The sequence below is a fragment of the Oncorhynchus tshawytscha genome, linkage group LG34 (assembly GCF_018296145.1).
Source record: "Oncorhynchus tshawytscha isolate Ot180627B linkage group LG34, Otsh_v2.0, whole genome shotgun sequence".
NCBI classification, from domain to species: Eukaryota; Metazoa; Chordata; class Actinopteri; order Salmoniformes; family Salmonidae; genus Oncorhynchus; species Oncorhynchus tshawytscha.
In genome coordinates, this window is record NC_056462.1 from 1,734,034 (window position 1) to 1,753,833 (window position 19,800).

The 19,800-nt window shown below is 41.2% G+C and overlaps 1 protein-coding gene across 4 annotated transcripts in view; it reads left to right on the top strand.

Moving 5' to 3' along the window:
- trim2a (tripartite motif containing 2a) overlaps nucleotides 1–18,923 on the top strand; it is a 70,777-nt gene extending 51,854 nt beyond the window's left edge. For 3 of the 4 annotated variants that reach the window (XM_042311847.1, XM_042311848.1, XM_042311846.1), the window contains exons 7-12: nucleotides 1,244–1,347; nucleotides 4,188–4,355; nucleotides 4,907–5,087; nucleotides 13,145–13,215; nucleotides 15,645–15,785; nucleotides 16,238–18,923. In XM_042311847.1, the coding sequence (XP_042167781.1) occupies nucleotides 1,244–1,347; nucleotides 4,188–4,355; nucleotides 4,907–5,087; nucleotides 13,145–13,215; nucleotides 15,645–15,785; nucleotides 16,238–16,390 (818 nt within the window). In that variant the 3' untranslated portion in view covers nucleotides 16,391–18,923. The remainder of the gene's footprint in view (nucleotides 1–1,243; nucleotides 1,348–4,187; nucleotides 4,356–4,906; nucleotides 5,088–13,144; nucleotides 13,216–15,644; nucleotides 15,786–16,237) is intronic. The other variant, XM_042311849.1, reaches the window with a different exon arrangement.
- The last annotated feature ends 877 nt before the right edge of the window (nucleotides 18,924–19,800 follow it).

Here is a 19,800-nt window from a genome sequence, read left to right on the forward strand (position 1 = left end):
ATATGTTGTAGTGTTGTACGGTACAGGGTATACCGAAACATTTGTACTTTTTTGATACTAGAACATAAAAATCTCTTCGGTACTTGAATTTTGGTTACTTTCAGTACTTCTGTAAAAATGTGTTTCACGGATCAACTCTATCGCTTATATTGTGAGGCGCACACCGTGCCTGCTCCACTTACTCATTGATAGCCTGCACTTGGAGTCTGTACTGCATCATGTTAACTTCTGTGCAGAGTGGGGAGCTAACACACTTGAATAATGCGCAAACGAAATGTTGAAACTGTTAATTACTTTTCGCAAGACTAGATCACTTTACAATGCAAGGAGTCTTGGTAGCATCAAGCTTTGTAGGCTAACTTTCCTTGCTAGTTTACAGCGGAAGCAAACATCAATTTACTACCGTAGACTTTATTTGTGATTTAATATGGAGACTGTAACGCAAAATGTACTGATTTGAAAGCTGATTGTCACCAAAAAACTTTATTAATTCACTTAATTGGTCTCCTGTTGAGTATGCATTCACCTGTGTTGTGAACAGGCCTAGGCTATGTTTACATTTGAGTAATTTAGCAGATGCTCTTATCCAGAGCGACTTACAGTAGTAGTGAGTGCATACATTTTCATACTGGTCCCACGTGGGACATCGAACCCACAACCCTGGCGTTGCAAGCGCCATACCAACTGAGCCACATGGGACCAAATTTACCCAGTTTATCAATAGAGATTTACCATTCAAATACATTATTACTGTTGATGTTATGTAGCTTGATTAGTAAAAACAAAGTCCAATTGATTTTATGATTGTATAATTGATTTAACATTTTGATGTAAAAAAAGAAGAAGAAAAAGTCCAAAGATGCCAAACAATTGAACAGAGCAGTTTTTCTGTCTGGATCAAGTGCCATTCTGTGGTGAAAATACCTTTTTTGCTGTGGTATCATTTGGGTGTTAAGTATTGTGAAGGTGTCGAGTATCGCGATACTAAGCCTGGTATTGGTATCAAAGTCAAAATTCTAGTACCATGACAACACTAATATGTTATGAATTACTAGTCAAAGTTTTTGCGTGGAATTGGGAAAAAGGTACTCAGAGAACTGACCAATGTAAGAATAATACAGTTCACTTTATAAAAAAAAATGATATGTCAAAATGTTTTCACTTTGGAAACTCTTAATCTACACTCATAGGATGAATAAGCATTACGGGGGAATTTGACACTTGTTTATTTCATGCCTTCCAGGTACAAAGGGAAGAAACAAAGGGGAATTCACCAATCTACAGGGTGTGGCTGCCTCCTCAGTAGGCAAGGTGTTGATAGCAGACAGCAATAACCAGTGTGTTCAGGTAAGGGAACTGGCTGGAGAATGTCATCTCTAGCTCTATTTCATAGATCACTCATTAAACCCATGTCATTTATGCCACGCGGACCTTGACTGAATCCCAAATAGCACCCTATTCCTTAGTGCACTATTTTTGACCAAGGCCTGTTGAGCTAATGCTCAGGCATTACTGTTAGAGCTAACAGAAGTCTCAAGGCCTCAAGGCAAGGTTACCCGTCGCACAAATGTAAAAACATTTGGCTTCAAAAGAGAACTAGCAGTCATAAAATGGACTGCAATAATAGAATGCGTTTACATACCTTTTCACTAGTTCTCAAAGTAGTTAACACTGTACAGTAGGATGTCTTGTATTCAGATGATGCCAGTTGTTCAAGGTAGGATCAACAAGCACATTATGCTTCTTCTCTTCGCCTGAGGGAGATATCTGAGGGAATTGTGGGATGACTCATCATCACTATTGAACATAATTAGCTTGGTGAGACCTACACTTTGTCATCTCCATGGAGACCAACCATCAGCTGTCCGTCCTCCCTTTAATGCATTTGATTTGAAAAGGGCTGAGAATGTGTTCCATCAAATGAACATACAAGCACTTGTGTTTTGTGATTTTTTTGTTGTTGTTGTTGTTGTACATTTGCGTTGTTGATCTGTGGATTTACATGGCTTGAATACCAGATGAATAATGGAAATTGACAAAAAATAGGTTTTAATTTATTTATTTACCACAGCACACATTCATTTTTGAGTGAGCACATAATTTGTTTTATGTAATAAAGATTAGGCATGATAAAATAAGTTTCTACTGTAGTTAGACTCTTTCATTCAAATATTTTATCCCATTTACAGAACCAGTCAAAAGTTTGGACACCTACTCATTCAAGGGTTTTTCTTTATTTTTACATTGTAGAATAATAGTGAAGACATCAAAACTATGAAATAACACACATGGAATCATGTAGTAACCAAAAAGTGTTCAACAAATCAAAATATATTATATATTTTTACATTTTTCAAAGTAGCCACCATTTTCCTTGATGAAAATTGTGCACACCAGCTTCATGTGGAATGCTTTTCTAACAGTCTTGAAGGAGTTCCCACATCCCTCTGCGATCCAACTCATCCCAAACCATCTCAATTTGGTTGAGGTCGGGGGATTGTGGAGGCCAGGTCACCTGATGCAGCACTCCATCACTCTCCTTCTTGGTCAAATAGCCCTTTCACAGCCTGGAGGTGTGTTGGGTCATTGTCCTGTTGAAAAACAAATGATACTCCCACTATGCGCAAACCAGGTGGGATGGCGTATCGCTGCAAAATGCTGTGGTAGCCATGCTGGTTAAGTGTGTCTTGAATTCTAAATAAATCACAGACCGTGTCACCAGCAAAGCACCATCACACCACCTCCTCCATGCTTCAAGGTGGGAACCACACATGTGGAGGTCATCCATTCACCTACTCTGTGTATCACATAGACACGGCGGTTGGAATAAAAAATCTCAAATTTGGACTCATCAGACCAAAGGACAGATTTTCACCGGTCTGATTCATACAGTCTCCTCTGAACAGTTGATGTTGAGATGTGTCTGTTACTTGAACTCTGTGAAGAATTTATTTGGGCTGCAATTTGAGTCTGGTAACTCTAATGAACTTATCTTCTGCTACAGAGGTAACTCTGAATCTTCCTTTCCTGTGGCGGTCTCCATGAAAGCCATTTTTATCATAGCGCTTGATGGTTTTTGCGACTGCCCTTGAAGAAACGTTCAAAGTTCTTGAAATTTTCCGCATTGACTGACCTTCATGTCTTAAAGTAATGACAGACTTTCATTTCTCTTTGCTTATTTGAGCTGTTCTTGCCATAATATGGACTTGGTCTTTTACCAAATAGGGCTATCTTCTGCATACCTTGTCACTACACAACTGATTGGCGCAAATACATTAAGAAGGAAAGAACAAGGCACACCTGTTAATTGAAAGGCATTCCAGGTGACTCCCTCATGAAGCTGGTTGAGAGAATGCCAAGAGTGTGCAAAGCTGTCATTAAGGCAAAGGGTGGTTACTTTGACGAATCTCAAATATAAAATATATTTTGATTTGTTCAACACTTTTTTGGTTACTACATGATTCAATATGTGTTATTTCATAGTTTTAATGTCTTCACTATTATTCTAATGTAGAAAATAGTACAAATAAAGAAGTAGGTGTGTCCAAACTTTTGACTGGTTCTGTACATAACAGTGGTAGTTAGCATCTAGCTCAGGGCTGTTCAATTCCGGACCTGGAGGGCCAAAACATTTGTTTTTTGTTTCTACCTGGTAGTTAATTGCACTCACCTGCTGTCAAATGTCTGAATTAGTCCATGAATGGAGGAGAGGGTGAAAAACAGAAGTATTTTGCCCGTACAGAAATGGAATTGAACAGCCCTGCGTCTAACTCATCTCTCCGAAGTCGTTCTACCTTGACCTAGTCACAGTGGTATCTTTTGATTGTGAGTTCTCACCAGAGCTCTTTGAGGTGTGTCTGAAGAGATTGTCTGAAGAATATTCTTATGAAATAGACTGGATGAAAACAAGACTCGGTTAGGAGCTCTGACTGCTCAGATGTTTTGTTTTGTTTTGATTTGCTGTATATCGTGGTGCTTTTGCAAATTTGAAAATATGGCAAACATACCAACTCTAACAATTCCAGTTCAATAATTGAAAAGTGTCATTTTATTTATCATATCAAACAGGATTTTCAAATGATTTCCTTAAAGGACTGAACAAAAAAGAGCCCTCACTATCCATTGATTTAAGTTTTATATTTCAAAGCATTTTGACAATCAGATTCAGGCCCGTGTTTCTTTTGCAGATCTTCTCTAACGACGGTCTGTTCAAGAGTCGCTTTGGGGTGCGTGGACGGTCTCCAGGGCAACTGCAGCGGCCCACAGGAGTGGCGGTCCACCCCAACGGTGACATCATCATAGCCGACTACGACAACAAGTGGGTTAGCATCTTCTCCAGCGACGGGAAGTTCAAAGTGAGTTCAAAATGTATACAATGCCGTCATCTATTCTGGAATCCACACTAGATATCGCTCTGTTCCACTTTACTGATTGAGTCTGGAACCCTCAGTCTGGATTCGGACCTGAATTCGTTGAAATCGTTTGCGCTGCTTTCTAACCACCCCAATTATCGGCCCGAGTGCTTCTCAATTGGAGCAGGTCCAGACTTAATCATTGAAGTGAAAATATATTGAAATGGAGGGCTATTCAGTTTGGATTCCGGTCTGTTCCGTCATGTCATCTAATAGCTGCTGTCAGAATTGCTTTATCCTAAGTGATGCTTTGCATGGCTGATGCTTACTGATAACGGAAAACTCAATGTGGGTATGCTTTCTGACTTGATTAGTCTTTTTCTACCCAGCAGCACCTGAAAAATAGGTTCCCATGCCACTATGAGGCTTTGACGTTAGCCTGAAATGTTAACCTGAAGCATGAACCTGTTTGCTATTTCTTTATATAAAATACCCAACAGAAATACTGGGGTATTATCCACTGTCCTTCCTGACTGTTCCTCGATCTCCCCCAGAATAAGATTGGCTCGGGCAAGCTGATGGGCCCCAAAGGCGTGTCGGTGGACAGGAACGGCCACGTCATCATCGTGGACAACAAGGCGTGTTGCGTCTTCATCTTCCAGCCCAACGGCAAGCTGGTCACCAAGTTTGGTAACCGCGGAAACGGCGACCGGCAGTTTGCAGGTACACTCAATGGTAATGGTGTTGCACTCCCCTCTCCACTCCCTGTCTTTTGCTCCCACCACCTGCATGCGGAATGAGGACTCCCCCAGGCAAGTGACCTTTAGGATGTGACCGTGACCTTTTGAGCTATAACATTTTATTTGATCAAGAGGGACTTCCCGCATGCTCTTCCTAATATCTCAAAGCCCATTTATTTTGTCAGTCTCGTGTGTGTGTGTGTGTGTGTGTGTGTGTGTGTGTGTGTGTGTGTGTGGGGGGGGGTGTTTCCATTCAATTCAATATTTTAATTTTCAATTAACCCAACCTTATCTTAAAGGGGCAATCAGCAGTTGCAACATCCATTTTTGGACTTATAAATGAATGATATGTACCCATTGATTCTTATAGAATATAACTTGTGCCGCATCAGCTTACTTCAGCTGACATACCCCATCAGAACCCAAAATATAGCTTGTTTTACTACAATGTTTGTAAACAAAGTAAATATAAACAAATACTTTACAGCCTCAAAACATGATTGAAACTGTAAGTTTGTATTCATGGATGTCCTTGCATCCATAGCTCTGTCTTTGACTTTGAGAGCAGTTACATTTCTCCTGCCCCATCCCCCCTCTTTTTCCAGAAACAGTGGTGGGGAGTACGCTTTGTAATTGTTTCAACTGCTGATTGCTGCTTTAAAGGTATGGGTTAACCTTTATTGACGTTGCTTTGTTTTTTTTCTTCTTCTGGAGTAATAGGCCTATATAATCACTTGTTATTCTTAATTCACATGACTAAAGTTTACATTTCTAAATATTGTCCACATGAAATCCAATAATTTAGATTTACCTGAATGGCAGCCATGAAGTACCCAGCAGGAGCAGCAGGCTGGTAGGAGATGATCAACGGGTTAGGGTTGGTCCTCTCCTTGTTTTGGTTCGTGAGGAACTCGACACCTTGTGCTGGGGCCACATATAGTGGCTTGGTGGCCACAAAGGACTTTTGCCTTGCTAGCACACATGACCATCCTCCTAAAGCATCTTACCAGTCCATGCCCAAGTGGGGACACTTCAGGCTGAGGAGTAAGTTTCACACAGCCCTATGTGCTACATTCATCCCTTAAACTTACTCAACAGCGACCCCAGCATTGACCTGAGCGCAACTGTAGATTGTAGTCACCACTGTAAAGGATATTACACTTGCTTAGCGAGTACCACTTCCTCCTGATTCGGCTCACACAGAGGCTCAAACCCAGGACCTCTGTCTTGCTAGCACACGTGACAGCTCTCCTGAAGCATCTTACCAGTCTGTGCCATGCGAAAAGCTAGCTATTCCGTGGCGCAAGTGGGGCCACTTTAGACTGAGGAGTAAGCACTACACTGTGCTACACTAGCAGCATTCTGTATTATTTTGTTATGGCTCTTTCAGAAGTCTCATTGGACGAAGGCTTAGCCTTTAGACTGCTCATTCTCGTCACAAACCAGCTTGCTGGAGAGAATGTCTCCGAAGGCTGATGGTCTTGTCCAAGTTCTTAACAAACGTATTTCCTACCCTGCTCTTTCTCAAGGATGGGTCACGCTGAGACCACATGATCCGCATAGGTTTTACATGAATGCTTTCAAAGTTGCTGGTGTCCAGGGCACGCTCAGTATCAACTTGGCTAAGAAAGTTGACATAAGTGCTTCTCAGTGAACGACGGGTGATTTGGTCCCTTGTAATACAAAACCGTGTCAGTCACCTCAGGATGAAGATCACCAAAGTAAAGGGGAGGCCCTGGGGTTTCTGGGCCCATTGGGAGCCATGTATAACGAAGCATACATTCTTGTGCTGTCCACGCTGGTTTGCTGGCCACACTGCTGCTGCTGATGTAAAGTTGGGGCGAAAAAAATATATTGAAAAGTTGGTTTTGGCTGTTGATAGTTGCTCAAGATAACAATGACCGGAAAATGAAAGAATCTCAGGTTTTGGAACCCCCGGAACCCCTCGTTTTTTATGTCATAACACAAGTCATGTTTGATACTTCAAGTCGATATTCGCGTCATAAGGAATTCTGCTCAACCACGCCCACAAATTGGGGAAAAGTCTTTTCAATTGACCCCCATTGTAAAAGAGCCAACTTCGTAGATTTCTTTTGTTATACTGAAATAATAAAACATGCCGAAAAGCTGTGATGTTATTCAATGTACCCGAGTTGCGCAGGAGTCTAAGGCACTGTATCGCAGTGCTAGAGGTGTCACTTTCAGACCCGAGTTTGATCCCAGGCTGTGTCACAGCCGGTCGTAACTGGGAGACCCATGAGGCGGCGCACAATTGGCCCAGCGTTGTCTCTGGGTTAGGGCACGGTTTGGCCGGGATGTCCTTGTCCCATCGTGCTCTAGCGACTCCTTGTGGCGGGCTGGGCGCATGCATTCTGACTTCGGTCGCCAGTTGTATGGTGTTTCTGACACATTGGTGTTTTCCGGGTTGAACCAGCAGTGTGTCAATAAGCAATGCGGCTTGGCAGGGTCTCGTTTTAGAGGATGCATGGTCCTTGACCTTCGCCTCTCCTGAGTCCGTATGGCAGTTGCAGCGATGGGACAAGACTGTAAGTACCAATTTGGATATCACAAAATTGGGGAGAAAAGGGGGTATAAAAATCCCAACCTAAGGTTTGCAATGCTCCCACATAGGGAAATGGAGCCTGCGAGAAGAGCCCTGTTCCTTCAGGGTATTCGGCATGGGCAAGTGGGAAATGTGGGGACCTGGTGTCCAAGTAGACTACACGCAGTTGTGTGTGGAAAACATTTAATCACAGGTATGACTTATTTAGTACAGTCCGTTTGAAACTCCACTCTACTTGCAGCTGTATAGTCTGTTTGTTGTTGTTCTTGGCTAGCTTAATGTTCTGGTCGGTAGCTAGCTAGCACTCACGTGGCTGCTAGCACCATCATGAGGGAAGCCCTACAACATTACACTTTTCTAAGTAGACAGAACGCTCAGGAGCAGGCAGTGTTGAAAAGTCATCTTTAGACAAGTACTTTTCTTACATGTAGTTTTGTAATTGACTAAAACAAGCAGACAACAAGAAAATAGCATTTGAAAAAGGTCAAGTTTTTACTGTGAGCCAATGGGGTAACCTAGGTAACCACAGATTGTTTTCCCCACAGGCGGCCGTGACATTCTAATACCGAATGGGACTATCAAATATAATCTATCCAATACTTTCTTTATTGCATCATAGTCAGTTAGAATTCATGACTTACATAGTAAATGTAAGTAAACTAATGAATAAAATGTGAAGACTGAAAAAACAAACAAACAAAAAATCACAGTAGGCCTGAGCGTACACATAATTAGCAAATTACCTGTCAAAAACAACCATCTGAACAGCAGGACTCTCCAGTAGGGGAGAGTGGGGTAAGTTGAGACATTTTTTATATTCATCATCACTCCATCAAGGGAAATATAGTTTTCTTTCTAACAAAAACATCTACATATATTTCAGGATGTTATGTATCCCTGGAAATAATCACAATTAATGTAAAAGTTGAAAAAAAAATAAAGAAAGTGGTCTCTTGGCATAACTTGTTGTGCTGCGGGACAGGGTAAGTTAAGCCGCCTACAAATGTTGTGTATTGAATGAAATATGAGACCGACCTCCTTGATTCAGTCTCATGTGGGGCGGCAGGGTAGCCTAGTGGTTAGAGCGTTGGACTAGTAACCGGATTGTTGCAAGTTCAAACCCCCGAGCTGACAAGGTACAAATCTGTCGTTCTACCCCTGAACAGGCAGGTAGGTAACTCACTGTTCCTAGGCTGCCATTGAAAATAAGAATTTGTTCTTAACTGACTTGCCTAGTTAAATAAAGGTTAAAATTAAAGCAAAATTTGAAATTGTGTTTTTTACATTGGATAAAAGCAGAGAAACAGAGCTACAAAATGGTATATCATACACTGCATCTGAGGAACAATATGGAAGTATTTCTGCTTTAAGTTGATAAATGTGTAACCTCATTTTTGAGAAAATGGCCTTGGAATGGTTTGGTACCAACTGGAGAGCTCTTCTTTGCCCATTCACCATCGTTCACAACCTCTTAAGCTTTAGCATGACCCATCTCTTTATTACTCGCGCTAGCAGAGCTGGTTAGGCTAAGAAAAGCTGTGTTAGACAGGATTACCTACACATACTAAGCAGCTCAAATAGACAGAAGCGTGCTATATGGCGCTCGTAATATAAACATTTTATTCAGATGGCATACAAGTTTGTTATTCAGGCACATGAAAGTTCACAAAAAACGATTCAAATGACTCTCCTGTAAAGTAGTGACCCGCGCCATGTGCCTAGTTTCCTGAAACTGGTCACATATTACAATTACCCTTTTAAAACCATTTCTCTTTATTTCCCAAACACAAAATTCAACACAATTACAATAGCTTCTTTGTCAAAAAATACATTTAATAAAAAATGGGACCTTATCATTTTTTTCCATATGGTTTCCTAGAAACAAGGGTGGCTCAACTTACTACACTCTTCGCTATAGCTTTCCATTTCAGTTAAATACTTTTCTTTCATTTAAAAATGTGTTAATGATTACATAGTTTATTATGATATTTGGTTACAGTTTAACAGAATAAAATGCATACAGTGGAATCCGTTTCTACATATGTTTTGGCATGTCTTTCATAAACATATCATATCAAATGATACATTGTTTTAAATCAAGACATGTTCAACTTTGTCGGCGGTGTCTTTAGTAGTTTTACTACATTTACATGTAGGCCGTGGTACAGTGCCTTGCGAAAGTATTCGGCCCCCTTGAACTTTGCGACCTTTTGCCACATTTCAGGCTTCAAACATAAAGATATAAAACTGTATTTTTTTGTGAAGAATCAACAACAAGTGGGACACAATCATGAAGTGGAACGACATTTATTGGATATTTCAAACTTTTTTAACAAATCAAAAACTGAAAAATTTGGGCGTGCAAAATTATTCAGCCCTCTTAAGTTAATACTTTGTAGTATTAATACCTTTTGCTGCGATTACAGCTGTAAGTCGCTTGGGGTATGTCTATCAGTTTTGCACATCGAGAGACTGACATTTTTTCCCATTCCTCCTTGCAAAACAGCTCGAGCTCAGTGAGGTTGGATGGAGAGCATTTGTGAACAGCAGTTTTCAGTTCTTTCCACAGATTCTCGATTGGATTCAGGTCTGGACTTTGACTTGGCCATTCGAACACCTGGATATGTTTATTTTTGAACCATTCCATTGTAGATTTTGCTTTATGTTTTGGATCATTGTCTTGTTGGAAGACAAATCTCCGTCCCAGTCTCAGGTCTTTTGCAGACTCCATCAGGTTTTCTTCCAGAATGGTCCTGTATTTGGCTCCATCCATCTTCCCATCAATTTTAACCATCTTCCCTGTCCCTGCTGAAGAAAAGCAGGCCCAAACCATGATGCTGCCACCACCATGTTTGACAGTGGGCATGGTGTGTTCAGGGTGATGAGCTGTGTTGCTTTTACGCCAAACATAACGTTTTGCATTGTTGCCAAAAAGTTCAATTTTGGTTTCAACTGACCAGAGCACCTTCTTCCACATGTTTGGTGTGTCCCAGGTGGCTTGTGGCAAACTTTAAACGACACTTTTTATGGATATCTTTAAGAAATGGCTTTCTTCTTGCCACTCTTCCATAAAGGCCAGATTTGTGCAATATACGACTGATTGTTGTCCTATGGACAGAGTCTCCCACCTCAGCTGTAGATCTCTGCAGTTCATCCAGAGTGATCATGGGCCTCTTGGCTGCATGTCTGATCAGTCTTCTCCTTGTATGAGCTGAAAGTTTAGAGGGACGGCCAGGTCTTGGTAGATTTGCAGTGGTCTGATACTCCTTCCATTTCAATATTATCGCTTGCACAGTGCTCCTTGGGATGTTTAAAGCTTGGGAAATCTTTTTGTATCCAAATCCGGCTTTAAACTACTTCACAACAGTATCTCGGACCTGCCTGGTGTGTTCCTTGTTCTTCATGATGCTCTCTGCACTTTTAACGGACCTCTGAGACTATCACAGTGCAGGTGCATTTATACGGAGACTTGATTACACACAGGTGGATTGTATTTATCATCATTAGTCATTTAGGTCAACATTGGATCATTCAGAGATCCTCACTGAACTTCTGGAGAGAGTTTGCTGCACTGAAAGTAAAGGGGCTGAATAATTTTGCACGCCCAATTTTTCAGTTTTTGATTTGTTAAAAAAGTTTGAAATATCCAATAAATGTCGTTCCACTTCATGATTGTGTCCCACTTGTTGTTGATTCTTCACAAAAAAATAAAGTTTTATATCTTTATGTTTGAAGCCTGAAATGTGGCAAAAGGTCGCAAAGTTCAAGGGGGCCGAATACTTTCGCAAGGCACTGTACATGGCAGCTGAGGTATGTACACAGCACATAAAATGTATTAACTTCTTGCGTCGAGCCATCCCGGATCCGGGATCGTGAATACAGCCTCAAGCTCATTACCATAACGCAACATTAACTATTCATGAAAATCGCAAATGAAATGAAATTAATATGCTTAGCTCTCAAGCCTTTTGTTAACAACACTGTCATCTCAGATTTTCAAAATATGCTTCTCAACCATAGCAAAACAAGCATTTGTGTAACAGCTAGCGCAGCTAGCGTAGCATTTAGCGTTAGCATTAGCAGGCAACATTTTCACAAAAACCAGAAAATCATTCAAATAAAATCATTACCTTTGAAGAACTTCAGATGTTTTCAATGAGGAGACTCTCAGTTAGATAGCAAATGCTCAGTTTTTCCTGAAAGATTATTTGTTTAGGAGAAATCGCTCCGTTTGGTGCGTCACGTTTAGCTACGAAAAAAACCTGTATCCAGGAGTGTAATTATCCCCGCAGCTCATTAGCATAACACAACGTTAACTATTCATGAAAATCGCAAATGAAATGAAATTAATATGCTAGCTCTCAAGCTTACTTAGCCTTTTGTTAACAACACTGTCATCTTAGATTTTCAAAATATGCTTCTCAACCATAGCAAAACAAGCATTTGTGTAACAGCTAGCGCTAGATTATTTATTTAGGAGAAATTGCTCCGTTTGGTGCGTCACGTTTGGCTACCAAAAAAACCCCCAAAATTCAGTCTTCAAAACGCCAAACTTTTTTCCAACTTAACTCCATAATATCGACTGAAACATGGTAAACGTTGTTTAGAATCAAGGTGTTTTTCACATATCTCTTCATGATATATCGTTCGTTGAAAGCCTCCTCTCTCCTCTCAATCACTGGATGACTGCGTGCAGCTTGTAGATTACACACCAATTTAGACAAAGGACACCGGGTGGACCCCTGGTAAATGTAGTCTCTTATGGCCAATCTTCCAATGATATGCCTACAAATACGTCACAATGCTGCAGACACCTTGGAGAAACGATAGAAAGGGCAGGCTCATTCCCGGCGCATTCACAGCCATAAAAGGAGACAATGGAAAACAGAGCTTCAAAAATTCTGCCCATTTCCTGGTTGAAGTTTCATCTTGGTTTCGCCTGTAGCATGAGTTCTGTGGCACTCACAGATAATATCTTTGCAGTTTTGGAAACCTTAGAGTGTTTTCTTTCCAAAGCTGCCAATTATATGCATAGTCGAGCATCTTTTCGTGACAAAATATTGCGCTTAAAACAGGCACGTTTTTTTATCCATAAATTAAAAGAGCGCCCCCTATATCCAAGAAGTTAAACAAGGAAACAAAAACAGTATGTCAGGATAGGAGCTGAAGCAGTTTGTCTTGGTAGTATCAAACAATGGCTTGAGCGGTGGGAGGCCATTTAGCAGCGCAACTCGGCGTCCCCAGCGTCCACAGCTGTCCGTAGCGTAGCCGCTTGACTTTTGGAGCCATTCTTCCATACAAACAATTAGCACCCACTTGGGTGATTCCCCGGCAGCTCATCACTACTCATCGGTAGTCCAGAGTGGGCTATTTACAGTCCTCAAGCCTCTGCCATCACCCGCAAGCCATCTCCACTTTCCTCTGTTTCGTTGTTTACGTTGCCATAGGAGCAGGGTTAAATGCATGTACTATCTCTCTGTTTGATCCAGGTCCTCACTTTGCAGCAGTCAACCATAACAATGAGATAATTGTTACGGACTTCCATAATCATTCCGTGAAGGTAAGACCATCTCACCAATTACAAATGATTTGTTCCCTTGTGGAAAAAAGTATGTATATTTTCCCGTAAAAAGGATGTGCACCTTTTTATGAAAAAGGGATATAATAATAAATGATTTATTCAGCTTCTCTAGCGCTTTTCATTACAAAAAAATGATCTTAAAGCACTTGAACAAGCTGTAAAATTGTGTGTATACTTATTACTATGAGATTATTAACAGAGCACCAGTCCAGTATTGAACAACAATTGTATTCTAGGAAGACTTATGAGGCTCATAGAGTTATTTTAGCAATAACTCTATAAGACTAACGTTTTAACAATACTAATTATTGGCTTATCTGATAGTATGAATTATTTTGAGAATCAATTGGAGTTCTTTAACATAATAACAAGACAAACACAATTTCTTTGAACAATCAACATTTAATAACACTAATCTAAATATTTACAAACATAATGAGAATGATCATGAAAAGGTAGGAAATAGATTGGAAGACCTCGAGATCCTGAACATTAAAAGATGTTCTCCCCAGTCTGTGATCAAAGTCTGTTTTAGCTTCTTGATGGTTCAGGCCGCATAGAGGAGAACAAAGGAAGAAGATGGTCTCTGTGTGCTTTCCCTGTTGAATTGAGGTACCTCCATCAGGTTGCTCCTTTGGTCCTGAGTTGGTGTCCTTATGCTTGTTGCTCTTCTCTGTTGGCTCCTTGCCTGAGTTGCAGAGGCTGTGCTCTAATTGTCTTATCCTTCTTTCCTTGAAGGCGGTCAGCTTAAGGGTACCGTTCTGGCTACACTAGCTCTAAGTTGTATGTTTTCTCCTGAGCCTGTTTAGTGCGTGGGCACTTCCTTCCCACTGTATTTACTGGATTAGGGGTATTATTCCCGAAATATATACTTCCCCCCCTAAGTTATCAGTTACCGGTTCTGGCCATTAAAGGCAAAGGTCCAGGACTTATGGTCGGCCCGCTGGAGGTTCAGACCTTTTTCAGGAGCAGACCTTTTTTATAGTCCTGCTAGGTCACATGGTATCACCCCTAGGTGTCGAGCCATTTGTATGACCCATTGTCTTGGAGATAAAGTATTTTGGGGAGAAAACCTAAAGTTGGTTAAGGTCAATTCGACATTGTGTTCAGCGGCCTCCCGGGTGCCACCAGAGATTCTGGGTTCGAGCCCAGGCTCTGTCGCAGCCGCCCGTGAACGGGAGGCCCATGGAGCGGCGCACAATTGGTCCAGCGTCGTCCGGGTTGGGGAGGGTTTGGCCGGCAGGGATATCCTTGTCTCATCGCGCACTAGTGACTCCTGTGTCGGGCCGGGCGCAGTGCACGCTGACCAGGTCGCCAGGTTTACGGTGTTTCCTCCGACACATTGGTGTGGCTGGCTTCCGGGTTGGATGTGCATTGTGTCAAGAAGCAGTGCGGCTTGGTTCGGTTGTGTTTCGGAGGACGCATGGCTCTCGACCTTTGCCTCTCCCGAGTTTGTACGGGAGTTGCAGCGACGAGACAAGACTGTAACTACTACCAATTGGAATACCACGAAATCGGGGAGAAGAAAGGGGGAAAATACAAAAAAAAAAAAAAAATTGTGTTCAGCATTGTTCAACATGACATTCAAACGACACATCGCTACAAACAAGAATAAAATAAAACCGCTATAGGATATAGTAGATCTGGACTATGATTTTCAGACCGTGTTGAACGTTTTGAGTGTTTCAAGCCTCCAACAGATGGAGCGACAGTCAAGATGGAATCGCATGTCTTAAGCAGAGAAATTAGGTCAATGGGGGAGATGAGCAGGTCCTCCGGAGACTGGCAGGCAGACCGCACAGTTCACTCTGCATTGAAGGCATCTCACTCGCGCCTTGTCCCCCCCGCCCTCCGCCTGACTGCGATTTCTCCGTAGCCGTTGACTCTCAGGTCTTGTAGCGTAGAAAGAGATGTTTATTTTTGAGCTCTCCAGTCTCCATTCACTCAGGATATTATGATGACGGGCCGCTCATAACTTCGGAGGAAACCTCCCAAGCGATGACGTCGTCACTGCCAGCTCGCCATGAATTAGTCCTCCTCATTGAGTCATGAGACCGTAGAAATAACAATGAAAAATAGGATGGGGGTATTCAATCTACACTAACGTTAGCTAGCTAGTATGGTAGCATCACTAGCTAGCTATCATGAGACAGCTGATTTGCAATGAATACATGGGCAGTAAACAAATACACATAATCCAGATTTAATATATAAACATTTGGCTATTCAACTCCCCCCCAAAAAAAAAACATTCCAACAAAAAACGTGTAGAAATTATAAAATATTTACAAAATGTCCAGGGGCTCTCTGCCTAAGCGATCTCACAGCAACATGGCATCAATTGAACCAAATGATGATGATATGTACCTGTTTCTTTATATAAAAAGGGATTGTGTACCTTTCTGCAGGTGTTCAACCCTGAGGGGGAGTTTCTTCTGAAGTTTGGTTCCAATGGGGAGGGGAATGGCCAGTTCAATGCCCCTACGGGGGTGGCAGTGGACGTCAACGGGAACATCATCGTGGCAGACTGGGGCAATAGCCGAATACAGGTGAGGCCAAAGAGCATGGAAGTGAGACCAAGGTCAGGGAAGTGGGAGACCTTGTTTTGGTGTTAACTAATCTGTAAATTAAAACATTTTTCTTGTCCTCTAGCATGCTCTTTAAAATATAATTGTATTATCATTTTTTTTGTTAGATGTATTATATTTTCATCTAGATTAGTCAGTTAGATTAGTGGTATTTCAAATGGATCTCTCTCTGCACTCTATCTCTCCTCCCCCTCTTCTCTTTCTCTCTCTCTCCTCCCCCGCTTTCTCTCTCTCCCCTCTCTCTCTCTCTCCTCCCCCGCTTTCTCTCTCTCCCCTCTCTCTCTCTCTCCTCTCTCTCTCTCTCTCTCCTCCCCCCTCTTTCTCTCTCTCCCCTCTCCTCCCCCCCTCTTTCTCTCTCTCTCTCTCATCCCCCTCTCTCTCTCTCTCCCTCTTTCTCTCTCTCCCTCTCTCAGGTGTTTGATGGCAGTGGTTCGTTCCTCTCCTACATCAACACATCAGCAGACCCTCTCTACGGTCCCCAGGGCCTGGCCCTCACCTCTGATGGCCATGTGGTGGTGGCTGACTCTGGGAACCACTGCTTCAAAGTCTACCGTTATCTGCAGTAGCCCTCGCACACTTAGTGTACACACAGACACACACACACTTATGCGTACACACTCACATTCACAGATTCACACACACGAAGACTTGCACACACACACCATCCTCAGTACGGAGTAATGGGTGGATTTGCACTCATCCACTTCACCCACTAATTCAATCCCGCCATCCATCACCGTTCCATACAGAACCTCTCTCTAACAGTTCACCCTGACGTGTGCCTCTGTAGCCTCCTTTGTGAACTCTGACCTTTAAGCTTGTCCTCCACTGACCCCCTGGACTTCATAAGAGAAACCCTGCATTTTCCCAGAAACGTATTTTCTACTGTCGGCCATGGGGAAGAGGAAGAAGGAGAATCGGTCATGTGATGTAGGTGGGAGAGACTATGATTGAGATCTCTATGGATTGGAGGATTGAGATTTATTCGACTAGTTTCTGCCCCTGCCCCTAATGTGATATACAGAAGTAGTAGGGTGAAGTTGTCCCTAGATGCTGATCTTGGCTCAGTTCTGCATTTTCCCCATCAATAGTTAAGGTTAAGATTGGCGGAGTGGAGGCTGATCCTAGATCTGAACTTAGGGGAAACTTCACCCCAGAGCTGATACACAATACATTCCTTTTTGTTTAAAGGGATTGTTGGGATGATGAAAAATGATAACTGGGTATCATGGTTAGGTTGGACCAATTCTTCCTTTTGTTATTTATTGTTGTGACATGACACTTGATGTAAAACTGGAAATTAATGTTTATCATGCAATGAAATTAAAGTACGGAAGTTGTTGCTAATATTAGTTTGACGGTCAACAATGTGTATGGAAGTGAGATTGAAAAGAAGTAAACATCTAAAATAAAGTGCCTGGACTTTAATCACAGACTAGCTCCAAAAATATGTCTCAATGAATTAGATTGTTTTCCCTTTCTTGGCATCCCGCGATTATAATTTGGCATCAACGATCACCGCAAAGTAATCTCCGGCTAAAGTAGCTTTTAGTAAAAATGTTCAGTAAAAATAAGTTATCTACAGGTATCTCTACACACCTCACCTCTTCAATTTCATACATAGAACCTCAAATATATCAGGGTATTTTTTAAGCATGGTATATATAACAAGTGCATGCAACGCTGTCCGAAAACCTTACCACAAACATTTGTGAAACATTCCCAAACATCTGCAAAACGTTTGTCAAAGATTGCAGCCATCTACAGGGAGCAATCGAAGTTTGGTATTCGATGACATATTTTGTGACATCACCCAATGGTTACATTCTGCTTAGGAGATAGTTATTTCTATTTGTGGGAGTGCTTTTTTCAATCTACACCACCACCACTTGATATTTACATATATTAACAATAAGGAATTCACATACTGCTCAATGTATGATATATATTATCTTATCTCCTCTAGTCCGGTGGTTTCACACTTTGCTTCTCTTCCTCAATAATAACAGACTAGGTATTGTTGCTCAATGCAAAATATTGTGTGCGTGTGCGTGTGCACGTGCTGTAAAATACAATAAGGGACACTTCACATTAAACTCTTTATGATACTACTTATGATGGCTCAAAGCATTCTGGGATGTTAAGTTCACTTTCAATGAGTCCTGAAAATGAACAATGTAGTTATACATCTGTGTTATTCTTGCTACTCTGCACTGTAGGTCATTGTAGAACTGTTAGAAACGATAACAACAATATTGAAACTGATATTACAAACCTGTCATCTCTTACCTCCCATCCTCAATTTGTGTGCCCTTTTTGTCTGCTGTCACAAAAACTATTGCTACTACTCATGTGTAGTATTCTGATACTGTAGCTGACACTGTCTAATAGTTGATCTAAAAAACAAACATAAAATGGCTAAACAGTCGATGTAATCTGTGTGAATAGACTGCACTCTGTTTCAAAAGGTAATTAGCCTATAGGTTCAGCCTTCAAATATGCTCTCTTTTTTTTAATGTGTCCATTTTGATTCATTTAGATTCGAAAGCACTTGACTCACATCAATTCATTACTTTCATGTACATAGTTTCAGGCACCCATTTTTGTATTTGTCCTCAAGTTATTTGTTGTCCATGTTGATACCCTGATGCCAAATGGAAGAAGTGCCCATATCCTGTAAGTTTAGCTCTCAGTAATGCAGCAAGTGTGATATGCAACTTAAACATTTTTGTACAGAAAGTAAGTTTTAGTGGCATAGCAATGACTGTGTTGTTCCATTCCACCCCCTGAATGTGTATGTAAAACCTTTTGAAGATTGATTCCAAGTGTTATGAATGTCATGCACATGGTTAATGTCAGACACACGGACTTAGAATGTTTTTTTTCCACCTCATACATTCCAACTTTACATAACACCCTGTTAAAAACTGAAGTGTTATTCCCTTTCACTGCATCAGAACATTCATATTTAAAGTCAGATTTCCCAAAGCCCTAATATGCTTGCAGTATGTGAAAACATTTTCTCAAGTTTGACCATTCCATAATTTGATGTTTATTTCCTCTTTGTGTACAGCACAGAAATAAAGTATTGCATTCCTGAAAAAACGTGTTTTGTGAATCCACTTCAATGAATAAGAAAGAAATCGCATGTAGATGAGAAACTTCAACTAAGAAACACTTATGTTGTCAAAAAGGCATCAATTCCAAAGCTATTTCTGTAGACCTTTCTTGCAGCCTCTGGTAAAATCTTCATTTGGAAAAATCCTAACCTTTATTATATTCCATGTTCACACCCCTGGTACAAAGACACTTTGCTATTAGAGGATGTGCCACCCTCTTTGGTACTGTCATAACCAATGATTTATGTATATTATGACCGACAGGGGGTGCTGTTTAGACGCCACTGTTCCTCTATCTTGCCACTCCCAGACAATTGTAAAACATTTTGGAAAGTATAGAAATTAATTTATTAATGTCTAAAAAATTTTTTATTGCAGACATCATACTGCATACTTTTCAATGATATTATGAGCGCTCAACATAAAAAACAACACATTTTCCTTCAAGTTTAATTCTTAGAAAATACTGTTATTGTTCACACTACAATAACAAAATACTTCAACACATCAGAGGAAGAAGTGAAGCGAGAGGTTTTCCTTTCGCCAAAATCGGTCAAATAAATCAAATGCGTTTCCATGGGCTCATTATTGACCTAAACTTGTCGCCTGCCTTTCAGCCATTGAGATGGCACATTGTTAGGGCGGAGACATGAGCATCATCATTATATACACATTTTTGAAACATGTTGTCCTTGAAAGATTTAATTGAGGACTGCTTCTTCTGAGGAGTGCCAATACATCCATCAGTAATCCAGGGTTTATTTACATCATTGGAAGTGGTGAAGTGCACAGGGTGACCCAAACTTGGTCCTGGTGCACGTTTTGATTTTTGCTCTTGCACAACACTAGTTGATCCA